The sequence below is a fragment of the Schistocerca gregaria genome, chromosome 8 (genome assembly GCF_023897955.1).
Source record: "Schistocerca gregaria isolate iqSchGreg1 chromosome 8, iqSchGreg1.2, whole genome shotgun sequence".
NCBI classification, from domain to species: domain Eukaryota; kingdom Metazoa; phylum Arthropoda; class Insecta; order Orthoptera; family Acrididae; genus Schistocerca; species Schistocerca gregaria.
In genome coordinates this window covers 233,778,451-233,798,123 of record NC_064927.1, presented here as the reverse complement: position 1 = coordinate 233,798,123, position 19,673 = coordinate 233,778,451, and the positions used below count along the sequence as shown (strand labels likewise).

At 47.5% G+C, this 19,673-nt stretch overlaps 1 protein-coding gene across 1 annotated transcript; it reads right to left on the bottom strand.

Annotated features, from left to right (window-relative positions):
* Positions 1-5,326: 5,326 nt before the first annotated feature.
* LOC126284448 (uncharacterized) lies at positions 5,327-19,450 on the bottom strand. Its single transcript, XM_049983368.1, has 2 exons — positions 19,055-19,450; positions 5,327-5,813 (listed from the first exon to the last, which is right to left on the bottom strand). The coding sequence occupies exons 1-2, from the start codon at positions 19,434-19,436 to the stop codon at positions 5,641-5,643; spliced, it is 555 nt and encodes a 184-aa protein (XP_049839325.1). The 5' UTR covers positions 19,437-19,450; the 3' UTR covers positions 5,327-5,640.
* Between the last annotated feature and the right edge of the window lie 223 nt (positions 19,451-19,673).

Below are 19,673 nucleotides of genomic sequence, written 5' to 3'. Positions count from 1 at the left end.
CTCGGGCATGGGTGTGTGTGACGCCCTTAGGTTAGTTAGGTTTAAGTAGTTCTAAGTTCTAGGGGACTAAGGACCACAGCAGTTGAGTCCCATAGTACTCAGAGCCATTTGAACCATTTTTTCTTCTTTGAGAGAAACACCCTATAAAATACACTACTGGCTATTAAAATTACTACAGCAAGAAGAAATACAGAAGATTAACCGGTATTCATTGGACAAATGTATTATACTACTTTTCACGCAATTTAGGTTCATAGATCCTTAGAAATTAATACCAAGAACAACCACCTCTGGCCGTAATAGCGGTCTTGATACGCCTGGGCATTGAGTCAAACAGAGCTTGGATGACGTGTACAGGTACAGCTGGCAATGCAGCTTCAACACGATACCACACTTCATCAAGAGTAGTGACTGGCGCATTGTGACGAGCCAGTTGCTCGGCCACCATTGACCAGTCGTTTTCAATTGGTGAGAGATCTGGACAATGTGCTAGCCAGGGCAGCAGTCTAACATTTTCTGTATTCAGAAAGCACCGTACAGTACCTGCAATATGCGGTCGTGCATTATCCTGCTGAAATGTAGGGTTTCGCACCGATCGAATGAAGGGTAGAGTGACGGGAAGTAACACATAGAAATGTAACGTCCACTGTTCAACGTGCCGTCAATGCGAACAAGTGACCGAGACGTGTAACCAATGGGACCCCATACCGTCACTTCGGGTGATATGCCAGTATGGCGATGACGAATACACGCTTCCAACGTGCGTTCACTGTTATGACGTCAAACAGGGATGCGACAGTCATGATGCTGTAAACAGAACCTTGATTCATCCGAAAAATATGACGTTTTGCCATTCGTACACCCAGGTTCGATTTGCAGTACATCATCGCAGGCGCTCCTGTCAGTGATGCAGCGTCAAGGGTAACCGCACCCACGGTCTCCGAACTGCAAACGTCGTCGAACTGTTCGTGCAGATGGTTTTGTCTTGCAAACGTCCCTATCTGTTAGGGATCGAGACGTGGCTGCACGATCCGTTACAGCCATGCGGATGTGACGCCTGTTATATCGACTGCTAGTGATAAGAGGCCGTTGGGATCCAGCAAGGCGTTCCGTATTACACTCCTGAACCCACCGCTTCCATATTCTGCTAACAGTCATTGGATCTCGACCAACGCGAGCAGCATTGTCACGATACGGTAAACCGCATTCGCGATAGGCTACAATCCGACCTTACACGAGGGATGACAACAGCGTTTCACCAGATAACGACGGTCAACCGCTCTTTGTGTATGAGAAATCGGTTGGAAACTTTCCTCATCTCAGCACGTTGTAGGTGTCGCCAACGGCGCCAACCTTGTGTGAATGCTCTGAAAAGCTAATCATTTGCATATCACAGCATCTTCTTCCTGTCGGTTAAATTTCGCGTCTGTAGCACGTCATCTTCGTGGTGTAGCAATTTTAATGGCCAGTAGTGTATAAAGCCCTGATGGACCAACAACAAGATTGGTATACTCACAGGAATTGTGTAAACTAAACAGTAAACCGTAGATAGATTCCACTGTGATAGTCTGTTTTCTTAAAAAAATGCTTGAGGCACCAGCCTTCGCTTTGACACTATACCTTCTCTGAATCACGTATCATGGCTTTTCAAAGAATAAACATGCAAGAATTCGCACTCCGATGTCCGTCATAGACGTTCCTTGATAATAGCAATTCTTTCATGTGAAATATTGGAAAAAAGTTAGTACTCCTGCAAAGTGCCTGAAAAGTGAAGCAACGTTGTATACGGATAAGCCGAAACATGATGCCCACTCCCTACCGCGACGTTAGATGCCACCTGGTGGCGTTGCGGGCACGTGGCGCGATAACAAAAGCATGGAAGCGGGGCAGACGGGATGAGGGATCACCCTGGCGACGATAGGGGTTCGAAACGCGAAAATCCATTGAAATAAGTGACTTTGACAAATGGCAGATTATTATTAGGCAGAGCCAGTGGACGAGTATTATCTCGAATACGGCGAAGCTGGTCAAATGTCCACGTGCTACTGTCGTGAGCATCTACAGAAAGAGGTAAAAGGACAGTGACACTACCTCTAGGAGCTAAATGGTTGAATGACAACTCTTCACAGAACGTGGGGTTGGAAGGCATGTCTGCTCTGCAAAGTAGGATATATATCTGTGGCATATCTGCCCAAAGAACACAATGCTGGTGCACGCACAAGTGTTTCGGAGCACATCGTTCTTAGTACATTGTTGAGCATGGAGCTCCGCAGCCGTGTCGATATTTTGACCCAAAGCCATAGTTAATTACGATTGCAGTAGGCACGGGACTATCGGCATTCGGCCGTTGATCAATGGAAACGTGTCGGCTCTTCGGGTGAATCACGTTTTTGCTACACTCGGTCGATGGTCGTTTCCAGAAACGCCGTCATCGAGATGAACGGCGGCTCTAAACGTGCAGCACGCAGCGGACACAGGCTGGTGGGAGAAGTATTATCATGGGAGGCATTCTCCTGCGCTTGCGTAAGACCTGTTGTAGTAACCGAAGACAGGCCGACAGCTGCGAACGACCTGCATTCCTTCACGTTTCATGTGTTCCTCAACGACGATATCATCTTTCAGCAGTGTACATGAGCGTGTGTTGGAGCCACAACCCTGCTACAGAGGTGTGAGGAGTGTTGTAGTGAACTGAAGTTGTTTTCTCGATGAGCAGATCTGTTTAATCTAATTCCTATGGAACCCATTTGGGTCGCTATCGGGTGTCATCCCTGCGTACGTAAATCAGTGACCCGTTATGTGTGCCAATTACACGACCTGTGCGTAGACAGCTAACGTCACACACCTCCTCAAACCTACCAGCGTACTATCGAATCTACATCTACATCTACATTATACTCCGCAAACCACCCAACGGTGTGTGGCGGAGGGCACTTTACGTGCAATAGTTTTCACCTCCCTTTCCTGTTGCAGTCGCGTATGGTTCAAAGACCGAAGAACAAGCTGTCAAGCAGGTGGTCATATTGTTTTGACTCATCAGTGAATTTACCACGGGAAGATCGGATGTCACGTGCTGAAATAAACCTGGAAATTCTGCCAAGCGTTCCTGTAATATCGCAGAAGGAACCTGAAGCTACTAACACCACTCTTATGCGACTGGCGCGAAATTTGATAGCGGTCATCTTTCAGATGTAGAAACACGTCTACAAACTTTCGTTAATGTCACACAACTTGTTCTTGGTGTTACGACTTTTTCCCTGTCATTGTATTTACATTAACAGCCTTGTAACTTGGGTCGAACCGGGAGGTTCATCTGCAAACGGGTATTCTCTTGAAGATTTCAATAAATGTTTTACTTGATGTAATGAGCGGTCTGAAAATATGGCTCAAATGGCTCTGACCACTATGGGACTTAACTTCTGAGGTCATCAGTCCCCTAGAACTTGAAACTACTTAAACCTAACGAACCTAAGGACATGACACACATTCATGCCCGAGGCAGGATTAGAACCTGCGACGGTTCCAGACTGTAGCGCCTAGAACCGCTCGGCCACCCCGGCCGGCTCTGAAAATATACCTGTCTATTCGAAAACAGGTTAAGCACTTTTTATGTAAATAAATAGCATTGTCTCTAGTGCGTTGTTGTTGCATCTCTTGTTTGAGAGAAACAGCCTATAAAATACACTCCTGGAAATTGAAATAAGAACACCGTGAATTCATTGTCCCAGGAAGGGGAAACTTTATTGACACATTCCTGGGGCCAGATACATCACATGATCACACTGACAGAACCACAGGCACATAGACACAGGCAACAGAGCATGAACAATGTCGGCACTAGTACAGTGTATATCCACCTTTCGCAGCAATGCAGGCTGCTATTCTCCCATGGAGACGATCGTACAGATGCTGGATGTAGTCCTGTGGAACGGCTTGCCATGCCATTTCCACCTGGCGCCTCAGTTGGACCAGCGTTCGTGCTGGACGTGCAGACCGCGTGAGAACGACGCTTCATCCAGTCCCAAACATGCTCAATGGGGGACAGATCCGGAGATCTTGCTGGCCAGGGTAGTTGACTTACACCTTCTAGAGCACGTTGGGTGGCACGGGATACATGCGCACGTGCATTGTCCTGTTGGAACAGCAAGTTCCCTTGCCGGTCTAGGAATGGTAGAACGATGGGTTCGATGACGGTTTGGATGTACCGTGCGCTATTCAGTGTCCCCTCGGAGATCACCAGAGGTGTACGGCCAGTGTAGGAGATCGCTCCCCATACCATGATGCCGGGTGTTGGCCCTGTGTGCCTCGGTCGTATGCAATCCTGATTGTGGCTCTCACCTGCACGGCGCCAAAAACGCATACGACCATCATTGGCACCAAGGCAGAAGCGACTCTCATCGCTGAAGACGACACGTCTCCATTCGTCCCTCCATTCACGCCTGTCGCGACACCACTGGAGGCGGGCTGCACGATGTTGGGGCGTGAGCGGAAGACGGCCTAACGGTGTGCGGGACCGTAGCACAGCTTCATGGAGACGGTTGCGAATGGTCCTCGCCGATACCCCAGGAGCAACAGTGTCCCTAATTTGCTGGGAAGTGGCGGTGCGGTCCCCTACGGCACTGCGTAGGATCCTACGGTCTTGGCGTGCATCCGTGCGTCGCTGCGGTCCGGTCCCAGGTCGACGGGCACGTGCGCCTTCTGCCGACCACTGGCGACAACATCGATGTACTGTGGAGACCTCACGCCCCACGTGTTGAGCAATTCGGCGGTACGTCCACCCGGCCTCCCGCATGCCCACTATACGCCCTCGCTCAAAGTCCGTCAACTGCACATACGGTTCACGTCCACGCCTACGCGGCATACTTCCAGTGTTAAAGACTGCGATGGAGCTCCGTATGCCACGGCAAACTGGCTGACACTGACGGCGGCGGTGTACAAATGCTGCGCATCTAGCGTCATTCGACGGCCAACACCGCGGTTCCTGGTGTGTCCGCTGTGCCGTGCGTGTGATCATTGCTTGTACAGCCCTCTCGCAGTGTCCGGAGCAAGTATGGTGGGTCTGACACACCGGTGTCAATGTGTTCTTTTTTCCATTTCCAGGAGTGTATAAAGCCCTGGAGAACCAACGAGAACATGATCAGCATAGCCACGGGAGTTGTTTACACCAAACAACAAACTGTACATAGATTTCACCGTGGTAGTTTTTCTTCATGTCCATCATCATCACCATCACCATCACCATCACCGTCATCGTCGTCGTCATCATCGATATCAAGCATTAGACCTACTGGCCTCTTTCCCAACGGAACTGTAAATCAAAAGATTACTATTCCTTCTTGGCAATCAATGCTTTATTTTGCAATAAAAAGGCCATTACAGTCACAAGAAATGAATGAAAAGATACAACATAACACCGAGAAGATTACTTTATTAAGTATGTAGTGGAATGCTAACAGAACCATTCCTTCAGCGTGGTCTTAGTACAAGTGAACACATTCGTCAAGAAAAAAGTCTACGTCAGTCGTGAATTGAAATTATTATTCGATGAAAGTTAGTGTCGATGTAGGCGACGGTATCGATTAATAAAGCGAAACGAAGAAAGGTCAGTTGCCCCAGTAGAAGCCAGTGGGAGAGAGAGCCGCTTCAGCGGACGCCGGCCTGCATCAGCGAGAGACTGCCGAGGCGCGGGTGCCGACGCCTCGGGTGTCTCTGGGCCGCCTCTACGAGCGCCCTGTAGTACGCCTCCCTGTCCCCTTCCGGAGGCGCGTCCGCCACAGACCTCTTCTCCGGCAGTCTCGGCTGCGCCACCGGCTCATCTGCAAGCGAAACGGAGCTTTAGAGGTCAGGAGCAAGCTTCAACCGTGTTAGCTGTAACGAAACAACAAGCATGTGACTTGATTTCAGATTCAAATCAATGCTCTCGCCCTTCTCGGCCAATGTACACAACAAATTGTTCATTCTAGGGTGCCTCGCCGCTTGACGGAGCTTAAAAATAACAGCACTCCTTACGTATACGAGGGTGTTTCAGAAAGTAACAGCAGACTATTTTTGCGAAACATGTACTGAAAGGAACTGAAATCGTTATAGGTACGAAAAGCTGGCTGAAGCCAGAGATAAATTCTACCGAAATTTTTACAAAGGCACAGACGGCGTTTAGAAAGGATGGATTGCATGCAACCGGTGGTGGCTTGTTTGTCACTGTTAGTAGTAGTTTTCCTGTAGTGAAGTAGAAGTGAATAGTTCCTGTGAATTATTATGGTTGGAGGCTACACTCAAAAACCGAGCTAGGTTAATAATTGCCTCCTTTTACCGACCTCCCGACTCAGCAGCATTAGTGGCAGAACAACTGAGAGAGCCATTAAGTTTCGGATGTGCAGCCGCAAGAAATCTCCTTCTAATATTTCGGCTGTATAACGTTCAACCATCTTCAGAGTGAGCCGCAAGACTGTTGCTCCAGTGCTCGTTTCGTCCCTTTATACTGTTGTACCGCGCGACTGCGCATTCGGTCACAGCTGGAAATGCTCCAGAGACGTTGGTCGGCGGCAGAGACGTGCATAATGCGCGATTTGTATTTATCACTCCGCAGTTGATCTGTGTTGACATATCGATATATCGTTGTGAGCTGCACTGTGACGACGTCTTTGTGAGTTTATTTCAGCAAGTGACCTTTCGGCAGAGGGCACGCACTCTGATTCCTTCTTGGCTGTAGAAAACGTGTATTGCCATTCTGAAGACTGTCTTTTGTTCTCTGGTTCACAGTGATGCCACCCAGGGTGCATCTCCTGTAACGATACGTGTCAGAAGGTCGTGACCTTCAGCGTTATATTGCACCAGAAAGGATGTGACAGCCTGAACACGCATCATCTTGTGTTCACCCGTGAGCACGCTAGACACCCATCTTGCACCAGTAAACGGTGCTTGAGAACCTATCTAATAATGGCATGAGCGGATTCGACAGTGGCACTCAGTTGCCTGGTTAAAGCTTCTACAGGAGAATGCCGGTTCTCACGAGTCATGGCGTCAGTGCGTCTCACATCCTCGCCAGTAACGGCCGTGAAGGGACGACCAAATCTTTCCTCACCTGTGACAGACGTACGTCCACTTCCAGAGGCATCTAACTACTCGCACACACTTCTTTCACTACTGCATCTATCTCCATACTTTTCCAACATCCTTCTATGGATTTGTCGAGGTTTTATGTCCTCCGCATTACTGCTAGCTGTTCTTGTACAGTGTAGACAGCTAGGGACGTGGCAATTTTGTTTCAGTTGCATTTCCTGTCCAACTTGTCATGCGATCTGTCAGCCTGTGCATTTTCACTTGTTGGGAAAAATATCTGAGGCGTTAATTGCGTTTAATAGTGACAGTTTGCTGTTACTTTTTGAACTGCCCTCGTACTAGTGATGAAAATTTATAACGAAAGGAAGAAAATATGTTGCTCTGCGTGGTATCGGCCATTTAGAAACCGGGAAAGAAGAGAGTCGAAGAATCTGAGAGTGTTACGGAAGGATACTTACAGTAAATGGACTTTTATTAAAATTAAATTGATGCGTGTGGACATGCCGCATTACATCTTCGAAGTGCATCCACCTGTTCCCGACGGGATTGAAGTCTGGGCAACAGGCAGGCCAGTTCATTCGCCAAATATTCTCTCGTTCTAAGAGCATCTCCAGTTCGGCTGTTGGATGTGGTTAAGCATTGACATCCACAAAAATTAAGTAAGGACCGAATAAACACCTCAAAAGGCGCATATGGGGAAGGAGTACTGCGTCATAATAAAGCTGACGGGTAAGTCTACCTTGTTCAAAGCCCTGAAGGCCAATATGACAACGCAACGTTATGCCCCCCCCCCCCCCCACCGCATCCACACACACACACACACACACACACGCACACACACACACACACACACACACACACACACACACACACATAGACCGTCAAAACTATCGCGTTCGAGAATGTCGGACGTACCCTCATACAGTGATGTGTCGGAGCACGAATACAAACAGGAACATTGTCGAACTGATCTTTTTGGTGATCGAGGTGTTACAGTGCGGGGAAGCTTAATGTTGCATGGGCGTACTGACCTCCAAATCCTTGAACACCGTACATTCATCAGTCAACGTTGTTGTGACATCGTATACCTCCATCATGTGCTTTTTAGAAGTGCGTTCATTCTTCGTTTCATTTTTATCGACGACAATGCATCTAACAGCACAGGTGGAGGAGTTCCTGGAAAGAGAGGATGTTCGGCGAATACACTGGCCAGTCTGTTCCCGCGACTTAAATCCCACCGAGCACTTCTTGGATGTGTTAGGTGGCGATACCGCAGCATGTCCACATACGACAATAACCAGTCGACCAGTCAGCAGTTGTCAGCTGCGCCTTACCACAAAAACTCCTTACTGACCTTGTGGTCAGCTTGGAGGACGTTTCAGAACATGCATATCCGTCAGTGGTGGTCACACACCCTATTAAATACTAGGTCTTGCCTTTTTTAGCGTCCAGTGGACCATAAGAAAATGGTTCAAATGGCTCTGACCACTACGGGAGTTAACGTCTGAGGTCACCAGTCCCCTAGAACTTAGAACTAATTAAACATAACTAACCTATGGACATCACACACATCCATTCGCGAGGCAGGATTCGAACCTGCGACCGTAGCGGTCGTGCGGTTCCAGACTGAAGCGCCTGGTACCGCTCGGCCACTGCGGCCGGCAGTGGACCATCATGAACTGTGATGATTTCAGTGCAATTACTGTCTCTGAACAAGAGTGTCATTTCTGTTCAACTCTTTGCGTATTTCTTTTAGCTAACCTCTGTACTCTAATGTAGCAGATCTAATGTGGTCCAAGTTCCATTGAGATATGTAAGACTCTGACACCCTAAGAGATTTACTTTCGTCTTTAAGCTTCGCAACAACGGTGTATCAGCAAACGTCGCCTAATAGAAGGAAGAAACATTTGGGCACGGCGTCCCGGAGACACCGAGATAATTAGCCACGAAGCATAACCTTAACGTGGGGAAGTATCCATAAGAAAATCGGGCATGCCTATTTCAAAGAAACTTGCCGTTATGTGATTCACGCAAACGGAAGAGAATCTGAACTACCGCCTGCCCAAATACAAATGCATTGTTTTACCTCTGTTGCATCTCGCTCTATAATTAAGTGAATAGATAAAATGAGAAATGATCATTATTTGCAGTCGGAAAGACACAAATCACTTAGGGCTCTAATCGTGTCATGACTTAACACTGATCAGCCAGAACATTATCACCACCTACCACTTGGCATGGATAACAGAAGCTAGTCGTCGTAGCATGGAAGCAATAACGCCTTGGTAGGTCGCTGGAGGGAGTTGACACCATATCTGCAAATAAAAGTTGCCTTTTCCTCTAAATTCTAGGGAGGGGAGCGATGCGGTGTGGAGCCACCTTCAGTCACATTTCAGACGTGTTCGCCGACCGTTGTGGCCGAGCGGTTCTAGGCGCTTCAGTCCGGAACCGTGCTGCTACTACGGTCGCAGTTTCGAATCGTGCCTCGGGCATGGATGTGTGTGATGTCCTTAGTTACGTTTAAGCAGTTATAAGCCTAGGGGACTGATGACCTCAGATGTTAAGTCCCATAGTGCTTAGAGCCATTTGAACCATTTGAACCAGATGTGTTCGACTGGCGAAATGGGGGGCCAGCTCATCAATTGTAGCTCGCCACTCCTCGAATTACACCACCACACTCCTGTCTTGTGACAGGGCGCATTTTCTTCATGAAAAATCTCACCGCCGTCGTGAAACACGATCGTCGTGAAGGGATGTACGTTGTCTGCCATCGGTACTCCTTGGCCATCATGGTGCCTTGTATGAACACTGGACCCACGGACGCCCACGTGAATGTTCCCCAGAGCATAATGGAGACGCCACCATCTCGTCTCCGTCCCACAGTACAGCCGTTAAGGAGCTGTTCCCATGGAAGACACGGATTCGCGTCCTCCTATCGACTTAATGAAGAAGGTATCGCAGTTCATCAGCCCATGCAACGCTCTGCCACTGCGCCAACGTCCAGTGTCGATGGCAACGTGCCCTTTACAGTCGTAGATGGCGATGTCGCGGTGTTAACATTGGCACATGCGTGGGTAGTCGTTTGCGCAGGCCCATGTTTAGGAGTGTCCGGTGCACTGTGTGTTCACACACAGCATTAAAGTGTGATGTCAGTTCCTCCACAGTTCGTTGCCTGTCCTGTTTTACCAGTCTGCCCAGTCTACGACGTCCGACATACATTCCTGGAAATTGAAATAAGAACACCGTGAATTCATTGTCCCAGGAAGGGGAAACTTTATTGACACATTCCTGGGGTCAGATACATCACATGATCAGACTGACAGAACCACAGGCACATAGACACAGGCAACAGAGCATGCACAATGTCGGCACTAGTACAGTGTGTATCCACCTTTCGCAGCAATGCAGGCTGCTATTCTCCCATGGAGACGATCGTAGAGATGCTGGATGTAGTCCTGTGGAACGGTTTGCCATGCCATTTCCACCTGGCGCCTCAGTTGGACCAGCGTTCGTGCTGGACGTGCAGACCGCGTGAGACGACGCTTCATCCAGTCCCAAACATGCTCAATGGGGGACAGATCCGGAGATCTTGCTCACCTGCACGGCGCCAAACACGCATACGACCATCATTGGCACCAAGGCAGAAGCGACTCTCATCGCTGAAGACGACACGTCTCCATTCGTCCCTCCATTCACGCCTGTCGCGACACCACTGGAGGCGGGCTGCACGATGTTGGGGCATGAGCGGAAGACGGCCTAACGGTGTGCGGGACCGTAGCCCAGCTTCATGGAGACGGTTGCGAATGGTCCTCGCCGATACCCCAGGAGCAACAGTGTCCCTAATTTGCTGGGAAGTGGCGGTGCGGTCCCCTACGGCACTGCGTAGGATCCTACGGTCTTGGCGTGCATCCGTGCGTCGCTGCGGTCCGGTCCCAGGTCGACGGGCACGTGCGCCTTCTGCCGACCACTGGCGACAACATCGATGTACTGTGGAGACCTCACGCCCCACGTGTTGAGCAATTCGGCCTCCCGCATGCCCACTATACGCCCTCGCTCAAAGTCCGTCAACTGCACATACGGTTCACGTCTACGCTGTCGCGGCATGCTACCAGTGTTAAAGATTGCGATGGAGCTCCGTATGCCACGGCAAACTGGCTGACACTGACGGCGGCAGTGCACAAATGCTGTGCAGCTAGCGCCATTCGACGGCCAACACCGCGGTTCCTGGTGTGTCCGCTGTGCCGTGCGTGTGATCATTGCTTGTACAGCCCTCTCGCAGTGTCCGGAGCAAGTATGGTGGGTCTGACACACCGGTGTCAATGTGTTCTTTTTTGCATTTCCAGGAGTGTATGTAAAGAGGGTGGTCGCTCGACCCAACGATGTACGGCCGTGGTTTCACCTAAATTTCGCAAAGTGCTGAAGACACGTTCACAGCACTTGTCAAACACGCGACAAGTCGGACAGTTTCCCAAATGCTTGTGCTGAGCCTCTGTGCCATCAAAATCTGCCTCCAGCTACACTCTTCTAGATCGTACGCCTTCTCCAATCTACACATGGCACGCTCACTGATACTACATGCACCACCAGGTGACGCTACTATCGCCGGGACGGTTTATATCGGATGGTTGGTCTGTGGTCACAAGGGTCTGGCTGATCAGTGTGTCTCGCATCCGCGGCAGTGCTTGTGAATGAACGAATATTTTCCAGCCACGTGGACGTATTAATGAGGCGTGGCTATATATAATAGGTTGCCAGACGGAACTATGAGGATAGCTGTTACAGTGAAATCGCAGGAATGGCACTGATTTGTTTAAAATTTTAACAGCGTCATTGTGATACAAATTTGGCCAAGTGCGAGTAGAACTCGTGCTATCAGGTTCCGTACAAAATAATGTATATCGACACTTCAGCCATCCCGGTAATCGAGAATATGGACGACGTTTGTCAGCTATCGATATCTATACTGCCAAGATATTGGTCCAGGGAACTCCAACACTTCCGAGATTGCGAATATCAAAATATGTTATATCTAAGTGGCCGTGTCTTTTGACTGCACTGTCGTCGGAGCTCAAATTTTTTACACTGTCAGGAGATCTTAGACGTGTGACATAAATTTCAACTTGATATGTGTGTATTTGTAGACTATTTTGGACCATGTGGGAACTGTGGAGGGAACATTTGCCTTCCAGTTATTATGTAAATACATACTATTTAGCCCGCATCTCGTGGTCGTGCGGTAGCATTCTCGCTTCCCGCGCCCGGGTTGCCTGGTTCAGGGATTTTCTCTGCCTCGTGATGGCTGGGTGTTGTGTGTTGTCCTTAGGTTAGTTAGGTTTAAGTAGTTCTAAGTTCTAGGGGACTGATGACCACTGATGTTAAGTCCCATAGTGTTCAGAGCCATTTGAGCCATTTTTGAACATACTATTTCTTTTGGTTTTTCTGATGTATTCCACAACCTCGAGTATCTCCTCATTAAGGATCAAAGGAATGAACGACTTATTTAATATAAGCCGCTTCGTAATAGCTCGCTACAATGCTGTTCTCCTTCATCAAAATAAAATGGTACCACACACATGGTGTTCACAAATGTGGCCCATATTATCTTCGCCAGTTATTTTATTATTGGGAATAGTCACAACTAAGGCCAGTTGAATTCACGTACGAATGGCAGTAAATATCACGAACATTTCAGCTGAGGAGGTAACTAATCAGCTCCCGGTAGCTGTACTTCTTCCAATAAGCTCATCTGGGGAAGCGGATGTAAGGGTACCACGCACACTCACGAAAAGTCTGTAATTCTTCTTGGACTGCAGTAAGGCTAGCTCATGTTTCGTCTCTGTAACGGTGTGGCTCTGGTAGATGGGTGTGTGCAGTGAGACGTATGATCATGTTGGTGAAGCAGTCTGCGAAGTGGTTTCGTGTGGTAGAGTCGGCATACCGGGCACAGCGTAATAAAATCGCGAGTGTTATGGATTGACTTTTGACGGAAATTTGTATTTTCGATAACGTAAACGTTATTCAAGAGTTCAAAGTAGAGCGAATCATAATCGACAGATCAAATTTGTCGTATTTTCTCCGAAGTGGGCATCTGCAACGACAGTAAAATAAAATGTTCAGGAAGAATAGGACATTTGCTACAAATCTGCGACAGTAAGTGATTTATTCAGGACAATGAATTCATTCTAATTAATTCGAAAGAACAAACAAACACTTGGGTCTTCTAATGGACTTGCTCGTGTATTGTAACTTCTAAAGTGAATGGGTGCGACTTTGAACAAATAGCAAAAATTGCACGGTGTTTGTGAAACAGTGTAAGTAACTTCGGAGTTTTTCGTATTTCTAGTTTTTTCTCACTGTTTCTTAAGATTGTGTTCATTTAATGTGAAACATTAGTTGTTGAGAACTGTGGTTTTCAGTCAAAAATAATAAAAAACTGCTCTAGAACGAAACATATTAATTTTTAGTTTCTAAGTGTAAGAGCTCGAATCTTAGGTGAAGAGAATTTTTAGTGTTTCGAAGGAATGGGTAGAGGACCTCGTACCAAGCTCTTTGAATGTATGGAACGAGAGTGCGAAAGAAGGCCGTGACGTGGGAGAAAAAGAGATATAATTGTGTTAAAATTGGAAGTATGGTAGATATCTGGATGGTTTTCGTGGACAGATGGTAGGAGATGGTTAAAGTCTCGTTGGGCTACGATGTGGAGAGTGTGGCGGTGCAAATTTCGGCCGGCCAGAGTGGCCGAGCGGTTCTAGGCGCTACAGCCTGGAGCCGCGCGACCACTACGGTCGCAGGTTCGAATCCTGCCTCGGGAATGGATGTGTGTCGTGTCCTTAGGTTAGGTAGGTTTAAGTAGTTCTAAGTTCTAGGGGACTGATGACCTTAGAAGTTAAGTCCCATAGTGCTCCGAGCCATTTGAACCATTTTGCAAGTTTCGGGAGCTATGTTGGTATAAGCATAATATTACTCATAAATGGAGATGTAATTGAACTTTCCGTAGGTGAGTATCTACAGGTGTTAAATACTTTGAAAAAAACATATTAATCCCATCTGCTATGCAGTTGTATGCTTATTCGTTATCGGCTTCGGTTATTACAACCACGTTAACAGGAGAGAACTGTACGGTACACCCGCGCGGGACTAGCTGAGCGGTCTGGGGCGCTGCAGTCATGGACTGTGCGGCGGCTGATCATGGCGGAGGTTCGAGTCCTCCCTCGGGCATGGGTGTGTGTGTTTGTCCTTAGGATAATTTAGGTTAAGTAGTGTGTAAGCTTAGGGACTGATGACCCTAGCACTTGTCCCGTAATATTTCACACACATTTGAACATTTTTGTACGGTACAAAAATACGAATATGTACAGTCACCATAGAAAATGGGGGAATTAAAAAAATCATTTTAAAACCATTACACAGTGTATATCAATAGGTCAAAAATACATTTTCGTCAAGTATGACCGAACTAAATATAGAACACACATGTCATTTTTGCATCGCTGTTACTTTGATTTTTGACTAGACCGAAGGACATCTGTAAGCTTTTAGGTATTCATACTTTGTGTGTGTTTCAACTTCATCACGTAATATTTGTACCTTCGACAGTTGTAACGTGTCAATGATTGAGTGTAGAGTTATCACCAAGTGTGCATTACTGTAATTGTACCACCACACAGCACGTTTATAACGAACTGTGTAAAGACTGAATATTATGACAGTTATGTATGTTCTACATTTGGTTGGGTCATATTTGACGAAAACATGGTTATGATCCGTTGTGGTACACTGTGTAAGTTCTTTTTTCTCTCTTGGGGCCTTTGTACCGCTTTAACGCTGGGTCGGCCGTGTTATTATTGATTTGGCAATGTTAGTTGCAGAAGGTGGCCGGATGCCATTCCTGCCGCCACCCCGAACCCCCACAGAATGGAATTAGCGTACCCCAGCTGTCTGCGTCTAGTGTACGCCATGGAACAGTGCGAACGTGTTTCAAATGTCCACGAGTCGTGTAACTGAGGCGGAACGTGGGGACCAGCCCGGTATTCACCTAGCGGGATGTGTAAAACCACCTAAAAACCACATCCAGGCCCTAGTCGTTAATCCGCCAGGCGGATTCGATCCGGAGCCTGTGCGACTTCCCTAGTCCAGGAAGCAGCCCATCAGCGCTTTCGGGTACCCTGGCGGGTACTGTGTAACTACTATGGTTATAATATTACGTTTTTTAATTCTCCAGTTTCTTTGATGATTGTGTATTCGATTCGATTACATAGCTTGCAGAACAATAAATACACTCCAGTCACATTTACAAACAACAGACAATACAGATAAATACGAAGGAGAAGGTATATACCAGCTAGAGTACCAAGAATGTATATCAGTAGATCTGGGGATAAAAAGATAGCCACCAAAGAAATAACAAACGGAAGCGAATGCCACAAAGTGGTTCCTTCATCTTCAGAATCGAATCAAAGTCACAAGGACTTAAGTCCGGGGAGTATGGTGGATGGTACCGTACTTCCCTGTCCCATCGACCGAACAGAGCAGCCACAGCTTGAGCTGTATGCGCCCGCGCATCGTCGTGCAAAATGATGGGTGGATTGCGCAGAAAGTGTCACCGTTTCTTTCGCAAAGTTGGTCGCAGGTTGGGGGGTTGGGTTTGTTTGGGGAAGGAGACCAGACAGCGAGGTCATCGGTCTCATCGGATTAGGGAAGGATGGGGAAGGAAGTCGGCCGTGCCCTTTCAAAGAACCATCCCGGCATTTGCCTGGAGCGATTTAGGGAAATCACGGAAAACATAAATCAAGATGGCCGGACGCGGGATTGAACCGTCGTCCTCCCGAATGCGAGTCCAGTGTGCTAACCACTGCGCCACCTCGCTCGGTTTTCCTTTTCTTTTTCGTTGAACTGGGTTTTCAGGTTTGGCTCCGTTGCATTCGCATCAAAACTGTTGCAGAGATTCGACAGGCAGTAGATCGCTCCATTCGCACCATCAACAGAACAGGCTCTGCTTAAATATACAAACACACACCAACACACACACACACACACACACACACACACACACACACACAACAAATGAAAAATTTCAAACCACAACACAACACAAGCAAAAGGGATACACACAATAATGATTGGCAACACTACACACCGAAAACACACACACATGTTGATCAAAAAATGGAAAGTGCAAGTGATATATGCGATGTACAAAGGTGGGTGAAATAACTCCAAAAATCAGCCAGCTGGAGTATGTAAACTATCGAATACATCTCCAGGACCACACACATGAGTCAAGAGCGCTGGGAGTCGTAAGTAACACCGAACGATAAGTTCAGACTACGAAATTTTTGCTACAAAAGTTGATTCTAACCTAAAAATAAGGAGAAAAAACACGACAAAATATAATATGGCAGTGTATTATATCTACAACATAATATGTTTATTGTAGGTATTAAAAGAAACATTTATTACAGGCCACTGATGATACTTCGCAAATAAAAGAAGCGAAACCCGTATGTCAGTAAACAAACTGCCGTCAATTAGTTGCGTAGACGGTACGTACTTCGACTAATAGACATATAGTTGCACAACTGATGACACAAATACGCTTTTTGCAAAAGGGAGTGAAATGACTGGTTGGTGTCAAGCTTGCGGGAAGTGTAGAAAATCAGGTATTCAGTGATGCAGAGGAGAGATGGGAAAACCAAAATTGTCTGGAAGAATCTACATCTACGTTTATACTCCGCAAGCCACCCAACGGTGTGTGGTGGAGGGCACTTTACATGCCACTGTCATTACCCCCCTTTCCTGTTCCAGTCGCGTATGGTTCACCGGAAGAACTAGTGCAGGAGAGCCTCTGTGCGCGCTCGAATCTCTCTAATTTCACATTCGTAATCTCCACGGGAGGTATAAGTCGGCGGAAGCAATATATTCGATACCTCATCCAGAAACGCACCCTCTCGAAACCTGGACAGCAAGCTACACCGCGATGCAGAGCGCCTCTCTTGCAGAGTTTGCCGCTAGAGTTTGCTAAACATCTCCGTAACGCTATCACGCTTACCAAATAACCCTGTGACGAAACGCGCCGCTCTTCTTTGGATTTTCTCTATCTCCTCTGTCAACCCGACCTGGTACAGATCCCACACTGATGAGCAATACTCAAGTATAGGTCGAACGAGTGTTTTGTAAGCCACCTCCCTTGTTGATGGACTACATTTTCTAAGGACTCTCCCAATGAATCTCAACCTGGCACCCGCCTTACCAACAATTAATTTTATATGATCATTCCACTTCAGATCGTTCCGTACTCGTGCTAGCAGATATTTTACAGAACTAACTGCTACCAGTGTTTGTTCCGATATCATATAATCATACAATAAAGAATCCTTCTTTCTATGTATTGGCAATACATTACATTTGTCTATGTTAAGGGTCAGTTGCTACCTCTTGCAACAAGTGCCTATCCGCTGAAAATCTTCCTGCATTTCGCTGCAATTTTCTAATGCTGCAACTTCTCTGTAAACTACAGCATCATCTGCGAAAAGCCGCATGGAACTTCCGACACTATCTACTAGGTCATTTATATACAGGGTGAGTCACCTAACGTTACAGCTGGATATATTTCGTAAACCACATCAAATACTGACAAACCGATTCCACAGACTGAACGTGAGGAAAGAGGGCTAGTGTAATTGTTTAATAGAAACCATACAAAAATGCACGGAAGTCTGTTTTTCAACACAAACCTACGTTTTTTTAAAAAATGGAACCGCGTTAGTTTTGTTAGCACATCTGAACATATAAGTAAATACGTAATCAGTGCCGTTTGTTGCATTGTAAAATGTTAATTACATCCGGAGATATTGTAACCTAAAGTTGACGCTTGAGTACCACTCCTCCGCTGTTCGATCGTGTGTATCGGAGAGCACCGAATTACGTAGGGATCCAAAGGGAACGGTGACGGTCCTTAGGTACAGAAGAGACTGGAACAGCACATTACGTCCTCATGCTAACACCTTTTTATTGGTCTTTTTCACTGACGCACATGTACATTACCGTGAGGGGTGAGGTACACGTACACACGTGGTTTCCGTTTTCAATTACGGAGTGGAATAGAGTGTGTCCCGACATGTCAAGCCGATAGATGTTCAATGTGGTGGCCATCATTTGCTGCACACAGTTGCAATCTCTGGCGTAATGAATGTCGTACACGCCGCAGTACATCTGGTGTAATGTCGCCGCAGGCTGCCACAATACGTTGTTTCATATCCTCTGGGGTTGTAGGCACATCACGGTACACATTCTCCTTTAACGTTCCCCACTGAAAGAAGTCCAGAGGTGTAAGGTCAGGAGAACGGGCTGGCCAATTTATGCGTCCTCCACGTCCTATGAAACGCCCGTCGAACATCCTGTCAAGGGTCAGCCTAGTGTTAATAGCGGAATGTGCGGGTGCACCATCATGCTGATACCACATACGTCGACGCGTTTCCAGTGGGACATTTTCGAGCAACGTTGGCAGATCATTCTGTATAAACGCGATGTATGTTGCAGTGCTCTCCGATACGCACGATCGAACAGCGGATGAGTGGTACTCAAGCGTCAACATTAGGTTACAATATCTCCGGAAGTAATTAATATTTTACAATGCAACAAACGGCACTGATTACGTACTTGTTTATATGTTCAGAAGTGCTAACAAAACTAACGTGGTTCCATTAAAAAAAACGTAGGTTTGTGTTAAAAGACATACTTCCGTGCATTTTTGTATGGTTTGTATTAAACAATTACACTAGCCCCTCTCCTCACGTTCGGTCTATGGAATCGGTTCGTCAGTATTTGATGTGGTTTACGAAATATATCCAGCAGTAACGTTAGGTGACTCACCCCGGTATATTGTGAAAATAGAATAGGAGGAAAAGAATACAGAAAGAACACAGTGCTTAAGGAGTCAGGTTTCTAGCTTTTTTCGACACATTATTGCCTTGTCGGCATAACAGGAGGTGTGTTCTACCTTTCCTGCGAACGGAGACGGACGGCGCCGAGAGAGGGACGTGCGCCAGCTTGCCGGGCGGCGCGCCCGTCACGGGCCCCAGTACTGGGTTCTTGCCCAGGCGCGGCACTAAGTACATTCCGCCCCCGGACGGCGCATCCGCCTCCTCGCTAGCCGCAGCTTTAGCGGCTCCTGCAGATGCTGCCGACTTCACGCAGCCTGACGACGCCGCTGCGGCCAACGTCGCCAGCGCCAACAGGCCGAAGGCGACCGCGCGACCCGATCCGGCGCTACGCATGGCTGCTGCACTATTGTGCGACCGCAGCTGATCGTTCCAGCAGCTGCGGGCCTCCGCGGAAGGTGGCAGTCGCCGCAGCATCCGGTCCGTTGCGCACGTCCACATCGGCGGTATCAGCGTTTCCTGAAGTGCGAAACGCGTGCGATATATCCCGCCAAACTCGTGAGCGGAAACCGCACGTATGTCAGCAACAGATAGCTCCGGACGTGGCTGCGCAAGACGCACTATTCGACAGGAACAGCGTGAGAGGAAAGAGGCTGGAGGAAGAAAAAACCGCAGCAACCTAAAGGGTGATACATAACATACGACATAAATTACTGGCACTAGATGTGCAACTTCAGA